The sequence below is a fragment of the Brachycentrus maculatus genome, unplaced genomic scaffold (genome assembly GCF_059751285.1).
Source record: "Brachycentrus maculatus isolate JH-2025_06_01 unplaced genomic scaffold, ASM5975128v1 h1tg000119l, whole genome shotgun sequence".
Classification (NCBI taxonomy): Eukaryota; Metazoa; Arthropoda; class Insecta; order Trichoptera; family Brachycentridae; genus Brachycentrus; species Brachycentrus maculatus.
This window is the reverse complement of record NW_028280872.1, coordinates 3,239,541-3,251,775: the sequence shown is the minus strand read 5'-3', so window position 1 is coordinate 3,251,775 and position 12,235 is coordinate 3,239,541. Positions and strand designations below refer to the sequence as shown.

Below are 12,235 nucleotides of genomic sequence, written 5' to 3'. Positions count from 1 at the left end.
TTTAACTAAAGATTATAACAAAATTTAATTCATGAACATCGAACAATTCTTTGATGAAATATCGTTAGATTCAACGCATGGGTAAAAACGAAACTCGTAGAATAAAATGAATTTTAAGAACCATCTCTCGTCTCATCATCATTACTTTTCTCTCGTTTCTATCATCCTTGCCCTTATGTGAAAAAATGGAGTTGATGACTTTACCAATATAATATTTTAAATTGTCACCCTCTATTATTCATTTTTATGACAGTAGAAACTTGGTAAATATCACTTTTACTTGAAATCAATTATCACAAGTGTTTCGATGCATTCAGCATCATTATCAAACGCCATATGCGCAAGTCAATAAATTTCAACTCATCCATAGATGCTGGAGGAAGTCATATGAAAGAACATGCTATTATAACATATAAGTATGTATAAACATGCTCCAAAAATTTGAGTAGCGTGGTTTTTAACCATGGGTCGAATAGTCACAATTATATAAAGAGATCACTTTAACCAGCTTGCGATAGGTCACAAAACCTATAAATACCTAGATCATATTCTTCTTCAACCTAATTAAGATGTCAGTATTTATAGGGTCCGCCTTCGTATTGTAGGTCAACGCGCTCGGCTACCGTTCTGGAGGTCCCGGTTTCGATTGCCAGAGGGGGGGGTCAAATAAATATAAGTGATTTTTCACTTTGATATTTATTTAATATTACTCTGGACTGATACTTGAAGCGGAGGGCTGATAACCTTTCCTTCGTATGTTAACGATCAAGATAACACTGCGTTTATATGATGCAGTGCCTTATGCACCATTGGGGTGCGGATAAGGGTTCGAATGAAATGGAATGAATTTATAGAGTAAAACTTAGATGAAAATGTATAGATTTTACCATAAAGTAGCTGCCAAATCAATTGATGAGAATTAAAAACAGAAATACATCACAAATGTTGTTCAACTCACCCAGAGTTGAACAACATTTGTGATGTATTTTTCGGATCTACCTCCCTTTTCTTACTATCCTACCTGCCGACAAGGCTCTAAAAATAAAGGTTTTGCGTGTTAAAAAACGCATTGTACTAGTTTATGGAAGAATAAATTAGGTATTGAAATAAAGAAGGTAAAAATTATGTGGGTGTTACCATAATAAATCAACTTTTTATTATAAGTGGAGTGTTATGTTTAAATTTTATTTAAATTAAACAAGTTAATCTTGATTCTGTTCCATGTTGTGTAAAGTTTTAACTTATAGGAAATTTGATTAAAAAATAGTAATTAAATAATTAAGCTTATTAATTAATTTTGAATACGATCTTCTGTTTTTAAATCTCATCAATTGATTCGGCAGCTACTTTATGGTAATATCTATATACATTTTCATCTCAAAGTATTTGGACACACTCAAAATGTTATAAATGTTAAAATAAATTAACTGATCAAATAAAAAGCTAAAAATATTTTTATATCAATATGATCCACAAAGTAAATGCTTTCAATATTCAAAACATAAAAATTGTAAAATAAAAAGGATATTTTCTAGCGTTTCTCATGTATGTGATTGTAATCCTTTTTCTTTCGCTTCTTTCATCTCACCATAGTTGTCTCTAGTGAAATCCTAGTGATGTTTCGAATTTGAACAATATATATAGATGTTCCAAGAATTTAAGTAGAGTAGTTGTCAATCATGGGTATTATTGGTGAATGTTACACGTGTGTAAAATGATCATTTAATCCAGCCTATGACGGTCGTTAGCCCAGTAAATACCCAGACTACCATATTCTTTTTCATCTTTGTTGAGATTTCAAAAAATAATAAGATTTAAGTTAATAATATGAATTTAAGTACTAATTCCCTTAAATTCATTGTTTTTTTAACACAATTTCATGAAATAATACCATATGTTTGTATGTTGTTGTTTATATTATTTTTTATAAAAACAAATGTATTTTATATTACAATATGTATCAAAATTCCAGGCAATTTGTACTTGAATATGGGAATTAATTCAAATTGTTCTTCATCTTTGTTGAGACAACTCCTATAAATGGAGCTAATCCAGATTTGTGAACAAGTATTTGGATACGCTCAAAATATTGTAAATATTTTTTTCTCTTCAATAATTCATTTTGCAATTGGCATGAATTGAACCCCTAGCGATACTTTCGCAGTCGAGCGTCTACCCAACTACGCCACGGAGCCTGTCTAGTGAAAATCTTTGACGCAATGGATGAAAAAATTGATTCGATAATAGGAGACATGACATAAACCCATACACGACATTAGGAACCGTACCCAAAATAAGAAAAAATAAACCCATTTAATTTGACTGCCATCTAGCGAAATACATGTTAACTTTTTAATGTAATAATGTTACAACGACTATTATCAGTATCGATTATTTAAAACCATAAGTTTATGATTTTTTCTCATTGTACGTTACATAATGTAATATAAATATGCCATTTGAACCTTAGAGGCCTGTTCACTTTATTTAACGTTTGAAATTAAATAATTTTAAAGTAGTAAAAACACCGCAGGTGTTCACATATGTTATTCTATAACAATGGGTATTTGATCCATATTTCAACCGTCAATCATTTTTATTATTAATATTTTGCATTTTTCGTAGGTATAACAAAGGTTTTTTTATAACTGAAAAATACAAATCGCTCACTCTTTTCAACAACGTCATATTTCAAAAATCGTAAATTTTCAGTTGTGCATGTTTTCGGAATGTCTAAAAAATGTACTAAGTACATCCCAGCAAAAACGGCATATTTTAAACTTAATATTTACCCGCTACAGGGCAGAAAGTGTTGTTTTGCATTTTGAAGAAAAGTTATTGCTCAATTTTTTTTTAAATAAACTAAATATTTTTTAAATGGAGAAAAAACATTCAGGTTTTACCTAAAAAGATCTGTTGCACAGTAAAAATATCAATAAGTGGCTTGATATTTATTTTGATACATTTCATTATATTCTTAAACTTTAAGAACGATCTCCCAAAAATCCAGTTTTTTTATAAATGACGTTGTTGAAAGGATTTGAGCGATATGTCTTTCGTAGGTACAAATCAGAGATTCTATAAAAAATGTTCATGATAATTTATTTTTTTTAAATTATGTTTATAAAAAAAAAATCTAATTCTAACAGCTTCCGTAGTGTAGTGGTAAACGCGGTTGTCCATCTTACTAAGAGGTCCCTGAGTATATTCTTAGAGGGGTTAAAATAAATGATTAACAAAAAAAACACTGTAATAATTATTTTATATCACCCTGGACGCGTACCTGATCACTTTGTCATAATGTAATTAACGATCGATATAACAATGTGATGCAGTATGCTATGCACTGTTAAGTTAGAGAAAGGATTTGAAAAACATTAATATTAAAAATTCCAATTTCTTTGACCGAAATCGAAGATTTAAAAAATGTAACAGAAATAAGTAAAAAGCTTTGTTATGCTATTGCAAATTATTAGAAATTTAAAAAAAGAGCGAATAGCGAAGAAAACAACAACCCAAAGCATCAAATAAATGATTCGGCATTCTCAAAATATTGTAAACAAATAATACTAACCTAAAACACAAGTTTTTTTTTATATTATAGGCATTTATAGCAATTTTTTGCTATTAAAAGAATAGCAAAAAATGAAAGAAAATAAAGAACTAATAGCAAAGATCCAACAATCCATTGCGTTCAATATATAATTCGGCACTCTTAAAAAATACTTTTTTTAAGAGTTTTGTAAAAAAAATACATTTTATGGGTATTTTAAAATTTTTTTACTATTGCATCTTTTTTAAATAAAAAAAAAAGAAGGAATAGCGAAGGAAAAAACAATATTTAACTCGTATCACTTAATATTGTAATTTTTCACGTCAAATATATGTTAACAAGTCATATTACCATAAAATTGTTCAATTATGTTACCTGTCAATAGGTAACACTTATGGAATGGCCATTTTATTTTAATTTTGTCAATAAATGAGCATTTAACACTATAAGTAATTCAAACAACCGGTTTACGGAGGATAACAATTTTAAACGATGTCTTAATATGGTTGAAAATCTCCATTAATATAAATTTATGCATTCTTAAAATGTTCAAATAAAATACGTGTATCAATATCAATCTTCATTCCATAGTTTAGTAGTTATCGTTGTATACCTTTATATGATCGATAAAATATTTCACAACTTTTATTGAGTGTGTCCAAATACTTGTTCACAAACCTGAATTTTCTCCTTTTATTTTAACATTTTGACATTGCAAAATGTAAAATATCGAAATATTGGTATTTATAGATCGCTCTGTCATACGCTATCATCAGGGGCGTGCATTCCATATAGGCAGAAAAGCAGTGCCTATCCTAACTTACCCGCGTGGCATATAAACACGCAACCAGTACCTACCTTACCTTACTAAATAGTACCAGCTTACCTTACTACCTACATCTACTGCCTACCCTAGTATGTAGTATCTATTACCATACTACCTACCTCTAATGCCCATCCTAATTAATTCTCTGTGCACCCCACTGGCTGCCATAAATACGTGTCTTCCATACATTATTTAACTTCTTGTAGCCTTTCCTTACGACATCTTCGATCTCGCATATATCCCTGATCCTGGCGTTTATCGATATCAATGGAGGCAATGGTATGCACATGTGAGAAGAATGGTCATCCAGACTCCCCCCACTTCGCACTGTACGGCCAACCCCGTGGTAGACGACTCCCGGGCAGACCACCAAAGATGGGTCGATAGCTGGGAATCGACATCGCAAGAAGCTAATCCATCGTTAAAACAGGCCACAAGGCCTACAACAAGATGAAGAAGAAGAAGAAAAAAAACTTATTGTACATATTAAAAAAGTACATTGACGGATTTATTCGTCTTATATAGTGCCCTATGCACCATTTGGTGAGAGAAATTATATTTTAGAGCCGACGATCTTTTTGAGAATCTTTTTAAATATCAGCAAAAATCCCAGCATCCCGAATACAGAAAATATCTCAACCCGGATCTCGGGATTTGGAATTTTTTGGGCAACCCTACACTCCATTATTGATATTGTTTTTAAACGGATATAAGTTGGGTTTCATTTGTATTGTATAGAAAATGTAACGTTGTTAGAATAAAATACACAATATTTGCTTTGTTTATTGTATTCTTTAGAAAAAAAAACAATAATCATTTTCTTAGAACTTAACATTAAATAAAAAGGAAGTATTCATGAAAGTAACTTGCAAAAAAAAATCAGGTGTGTATAAATATTTGTATATATTTAAACAAATGTAACTAACTTACTAACTAACCACTAAGCCGCTTCCCCGCAGGGGTAGGCAGAGAGAATCTAACGCCACACCACTCTGTCTTTGCAAACATTCTTCGCCTCTTCTACATTCATGCATCTCCTCATACATACTCGACGATTATTATGACTCCTGACCCGGCCGCTTTCAAGTATTTGACACACCTGATTGTGCCAAGTTTTCCTATTATATATATAAATAATTTTTTTCAATAACTCATTTAGCGCTCAAACTATCTAATATTTTAGTGGTATGTGTTTGTCAAACTATTGAGAAATGAATCATATAAAAATGTCGCTGACGAAGTAACATGGAGTTTATTTTCTTCAATTAGGCAAAAATACAAGTTTAATTGAAAAGATATATGCATATTTACGAAAATTCATTTGATTCAATCATGGGTAGAATGGTGTATATTACACTTTGTAAAAAGTGGTTGCTTTAACCAGCCAATTACAGATTGTTAGCTCTGTAAATGTACAGACTTCTTTATTTCCACCTCAAATAAATTTCCTCATATGTATTGAGATATTAATAAAAAATATGATACTACCTTCAAATAATGCCATATTTGTTGTAAAATTGGTTTCAGTCATAAATATGTATTTAAAAATATGTATATTTTTTAACTTTGTGTTATTTTTATACCTTTATGCAGCACACACATAATCTCTTGTTAAAATATTTTTTGTTAATTTATTCCACCTTTGTATCTCATTTTTCGGCCTTCATTTTCCATCGATGAAAAATTCAAACAATTTATTACACGCAGATGTCTCTTAGTTGACAGTTCATATGGTGATATACGTGCCTACTATTCACCACGCCTCGTAAATTGACTGATAAAACAAGAAATTAATATCTAATTTATTGTTTAATAATTTCGCCAACATTCATAAATTTTTCAAACAATAAAAATGTCCTTCAATGTGACGGAAACACAAGAGAAGACGTACTAAAAATATATATTAAACCTACATGTATTGAAACCCATGGTATACCTATATCCGAACGTAATAATATCAAATAAAAATAGATTGCAAAATAAACGTTCTTAATTTCATCGTTACTACTACTTCTGACCATTATCCGCAGCCGATGGTGCATAAGTCACTGTATAAAATTAATCCAATTTTAAATACATCATTTATTATATGAAATCAAGGTGATCAATCCTGCATTTTATTTTGTTAGTTCATAAGGAATTCTCATGAGAGGTGGTATCATATTATTCATGATAAAAATACTGAAGGACATTGATATCATAAACCAAGCTAGGACACAAAATGCCGAACCCTCTTCTAATGGAAAGGAAGGCCTGTTGAAGACAATTAACAGTCCGTCTTCTCCTGAGGAGTTTAACGTGGTTTCCTCCCATCAATGAGCAAAGGCTACGAAGTTCCTGATTGCCCCACACTTGTTTATCCCTCCTGTTCTCAACACAAATAAAAAAACACGTTTTTTTAGCTAGAATAAACAAAAATCCACTGTATGATGATTCCTTGTACATAAAAAGCGAGGTAAATAATAAATGCAGCTCCCATCTTTTAAAAAACTGCGACTTCGGTATCAGTCCAGAATTAAATTATATTAGTTTAAAAAAATAGTAATATTTATCTTGACCCTCTGAAAATCGAGTCCATTACCTCCAGCATGATAGCCAAATGAGTGTATCACTTCACTACAAAAATAGACACTAAATTTCATTGCAAACCTTAATACTTAAATTGAGGTTTAAAATAAAAATAAAAATACTGCTCTAAAATACAGGATAAATAAATAAAAAATCTCATATTTAGAATTAATCTCCGAAATTATTAATTTTGATCGATTAAAAAATTAAAAAGATTTAATTTAAGCATTTAAAGTAACAGGATATCATAAGAGCTTTTTGGTTAATAACACACGCAGTTACTCCAGCAAATCTACAAACGAAAGTGTTGAAATAGTCAATACATACCTTCTGGAGACCTTAATTCATAGATTATTCAATCTTCGACCAAGTAACAAATATCTAGAGCGCTGAGAAAACACAACACATTATCAAAACGGCTAGACTATCATAATTACCTGTAGTACAATAAGGATACATTGATACTTACCTTTTTACTTCGTTCTTCGATTCCAATAGATGTTTTCCTTAAACAAGTGTATTATATTATCTCTGCATAAATTGGGTGGGGAGAAAAGACGGCAAGAGACACATTACTGAAATTGTGCAAGCGTTTTAAAAAGGATTTTTAAACGTCTTCAAAATGGTCCGAGCTTTTTTAAGTGCGGGATTCATTTTCGATACGTTTTTAAGGATGTAAAGTAAATGTTTACGCTTCCGGAATGTCCTTATCCCCTCCACAACGCATTTCCCGGTTGAATATAAAAGCTCGCAGTATGATCTGAAAACCATAAGCAGTTTTCATCACTGAAAAGGCTAACGTATCACAAACAACATGAACCCAATCGTGAGTGCTTTTAAATTATTTTTCACCAAATTATTTCTTTGTATTTTTAAATTATTCCTTTTTAAAATAGAAAATTCACTTGATTTAATAGAAGCAATCAATCTGTTATAGTTTTATTATTCGTATAAGAAAAAATATTAAATTTTGTGTTTTCGATTTTATTTTTCATGTATTTTTTTAGTTTTGTTGTGGAAGTGATTGGTTTGAATTTCAGTTAAAATAAACTAGGCAAAAAGGGATTTTTTATAAATATTACAGGTTCAAATCAATAAAAACAGAATCTACTTTATGACTACCTAATTATATAATATAAAGGCACTGATAAAATTATCAATGATTAGGAATGTCCAACATAATATAATTAAAACAAAAAAAAACATCTAAGTAGAATTTAAATTGCATAAAGTTGCATAATTATTTAGGAAGGAAGAATTTTTACATAAATATATGCATATTTTTTTCTTATTACGGTACTTGCACTCAACTGTTTAATTGTTAAGTAGTTTTCGTTTTTTTACTTTTGATCTGACATTTAAATTTTATATTTGTATATTTAAATTTTTAAAAGCCTTCTTGTCTAAAATACTAAATTTGTACACAAAAAAATCAATCATTTTTTTATACAATAAAATAATAACCACATTTCCACATGTATTTTTTAATGTCGTTACCAACAGTATCAGACTGGTGGAAGGCTAGACATAATTTTATGTTACACATATCAAGACAGGGGTTGAAATCGCGATTTATATTTTTTTTCTTGCAAAATGAAATTACATGGAATGAATTTAAGTAGTAAATTTAATAATAATTACACATAAGTTATAGTATCAGTTTTAAGTATGATGAAATGGCTTTTTATATGTCAATTGAAATTATATATGGGTACTTTTAAAAGTATTCTCACATAAAATTAATTCTTCATTTAAATTACAAATGTGACATACGAAATTTAAATAAAACCGTGTACTAGATTCAATTTGGTTCATACCGTATTCATGCATACGCATCGTAAGGTTTGAATAAACGTCTTTATTAATTTGCATTTCATGGAGGTTACATATATAAAGCTCCTAATGTTTTAATATATGTACCATATAACTGATCTGATGCAATTTTTAAATGTGTTTCATAATAATTTTAAAAGTGTCACATATTCAAATGCCTGGTAAAATAAAAAGAATTAACACTGATATACATATATTTCTAATTTTTTAATAATAGTTTTCAACATAATTGTAAAATTTTTTTATTAATTATTGTATTTTTTACCTAATTATTACATTTATAATATTATATTAGCATAAAGTTGGAAAACATGATGCTTTAAATATAAAAATAAAACACATGCACAAGCTTAAGACCACATCTTTGAATTTAGTAAAGTCAACACGACTTGTTTTGAGAACTGCAAATGTTCTCAGTCAAAGGTGAATTACAAACTGTTTGTATTTTTGGATTGTAATTATTTTTCGTTTGTTAACAGTTTATTCTTACTCATTAATTAACATGCTTTTCATGGTTTAAAATAGTATTTATGGTAAATTACATGAAACCTAAATAACCTTATTGATTGTTTTTTCGAAATATGATTACTTTTTATTACATATAATTTTCTCACACTCATTTGTCTACATGGCTTTTTATTAAATAAAAGACCATTTATAGTTTATAACAGAGGTTCTCAAACTCTTTTATCTCGTAGACCCCTTGCCTTATCTGATATTGATTTTTATCAAATTCATTAATTTCAAATGTATTTTTGACAGCCGGTATATGTAGTGTTACTCACTTTGAACCACACATGTTAGGTTTCACACATTTATATTTTAAATTCAAATTAAAACATAGACCCCTTGCAAAGTTGTCATAGACCCCTGGGGGTCGATATAGACCACTTTGGGAATCACTGGTTTATAACATAATAATTATAAAACTAGTTTAACGATTTATTTTTATTTTGATTAAAATTAAAACACTTTTTTTAAGACATTTGATTAGGAACATGCTTTGCTTTCATACATAAGGGTTGAAACCAGGACTCCGTTGTGTACTGCCAGTTTAGCTTTCGCTGGTAGATTATTTACTAAAACTGATTTTAGTGCACCATTTACTCTGTTTCCAGAATTAACTCTTCTTTCTATGTCTTAATCAATCTTTCCATCCCTAGAAAACATACTACACAAATGTACAAAATCATCTACCGGTTCCAAAATCTCCCCATTTACTAATATTTTGCACTCGGATCTACATTCACCTCTATCAAAAACCAAAGTTTAAAAACAATTTGTATATTTCGTTCTCTTAATTTTTTAAAAATACATATTTAATTTTTATACTCTTTACTTTTTACAGTTTATCGTGTTTTTCTTCATTGATTTATTAATTTGTTCTTCATTTGTCCGCCTCCGTGGTGTAAGGGTCAGCGTGTTTAGCTACCGTGCTGGAGGTCCCGGGTTCGATTCCCAGGGGGGGAGGGGAAAATAAATATTACTGATTTAACACTGTAATATTTATTTAATATTACCCTGGACTGGTTCCTGAAGCGCAAGAGTGATCACCTTGCCTTCATGTAAGTAATGATCAAGATAACACTGGGTCAATTTGATGCAGTGCCCTATGCACCATTAGGTGCGGATAAGGATTATAATTTTTTTGTATTAATTTGGCGTTTAATTTAGAATTACATTTTAATTTAATTTTAATTGTTTAGTCAAACACAGATTTGTCTACTTTTGAATATATTTTTCTTCCTCTTTTAAATTTTAAAATTAAAACAATTATCTTCATACTACGGTGAAACATATCGCTCATTCTTTTCAAGAACGTCTAAAATCAAAAAACTTGATTTTTCAGGAGAACGTTTTTAAAGTTTAAAAATAAAATACAATGTATTAAAAATAAATATCGAGCCACTTATTGAACTTTTTAATGTGCAACAGATCTTTTTAGGTAAAACCTGAAGGTTTTTTCTCCATTTGAAAAATATTTAGTATATTTAAAAAAATAATTAAACAATACCTTTTCTTCAAAATGCAAAAATAACACTTTCTGCCCTGTAGCGTGTAAATATTAAGTTAAAAATATGCCTCTTTTGCTGGGATATAGTACATTTTCTGGGCATTCCGAAAACATGTACAACTAGAAATTGACGATTTTTGATTTATGACGTTCTCGAAAGGAGTGAGCGATATATTGTATTACATACCTACGCGCAGTTTATGTCTATGTGGTATTTAATGTTTAAAATATACAAAAATTAATGTTTGTAACATGAAATATAGAAATAAAAATAATTATTAAATAGTATTTTAAAGAGTAATACCAAATAACTAAATTATTCACTTGAATTATGGTAATTGTATTATAATATCATACATTGTTGCACTGAAATCGATATTTCGTAATAAATACGCAATACTTACTGCAATTTATTGTCGTACCAGGGGACTGGTTTAACTTAACATAGTTAATATATTTCTCGTGATATCGATTCGTTACATATTTTTTTTATGTTTAAATTCATTATCGGGCAAACAAAATACTGCTTGAAAATAATAACCCATTTCAAAGTGATAAAAGTAAACAAATTAATCAAAACGACAACGTACAATAAATTGAAATAAAATATCCTTTGTTATTTTTCATTTGAATAGTGTGGTTTGTCCGCCTCCGTAGTGTAATGGTCAGCACGCTAGGCTACCATGCTTGAGGTCAGAGGGTCCAAATAAATATTAGTGATTTTTCAGTCTAATATTTATTTAATATGACCCTGGACTGGTACCTGAAGCGGAAGGCTGACCACCTTTCCTTCGTGTATTTAACGATCAAGATAACACTGCTTCTGTACGATGCAGTGCCCTATAAACCATTGGGTGCGGATAAGGGTTAGAGAGAAAGTGAAAACTTAAACCAGCCTATGACGGTCGTAAGCCCTGTAAATACCCAGACATCCATATTCTTCTTCATCTTTGATGAGATGTAACTAACTAACTAACCATCACGCCGCTTCCCCGCAGGGGTAGGCAGAGAGAATAGAGCGCCACACCACTCTGTCCTTGCAAACATTCTTCGCCTCTTCCACGTTCATGCATCTCCTCATACATACCCGCCGATTGTTACGACTCCTAACCTGACCACTTTCAAGTATTTGGCATACCTGACCGTGCCATGTTTTTCTCGGTCTTCCTCTGCTTCTTTTCCCGCTAACATTCGCCTCATAAATTTGTTTTACCGTTCTTTCCTCACTCATTCGTTCTACATGTCCAAACCATCTCAACACACCTTTCTTAATTTTATCGATAATGCTTATCTCAGCTTTGCATTCCTTCCTTATTTCACTATTCGCACATCTATCATACATCGTTTTGTTACACATTCTTCTGAGAGATCGCATTTCGACTGCATTCAGTCTACTTTCATCCTTCTTTTGCCAACTCCATGTTTCACTTCCATACATTAG

General features: G+C 30.3%; 1 protein-coding gene across 1 annotated transcript in view; it reads left to right on the top strand.

The window, feature by feature from the left end:
- Positions 1-7,733: 7,733 nt before the first annotated feature.
- Positions 7,734-12,235, top strand: part of LOC148309681 (uncharacterized) — a 28,610-nt gene continuing 24,108 nt past the window's right edge. Inside the window, exon 1 of the mRNA XM_088259677.1 lies at positions 7,734-7,773. Within this exon, the coding sequence (XP_088115803.1) occupies positions 7,762-7,773 (12 nt within the window). The 5' untranslated portion in view covers positions 7,734-7,761. The remainder of the gene's footprint in view (positions 7,774-12,235) is intronic.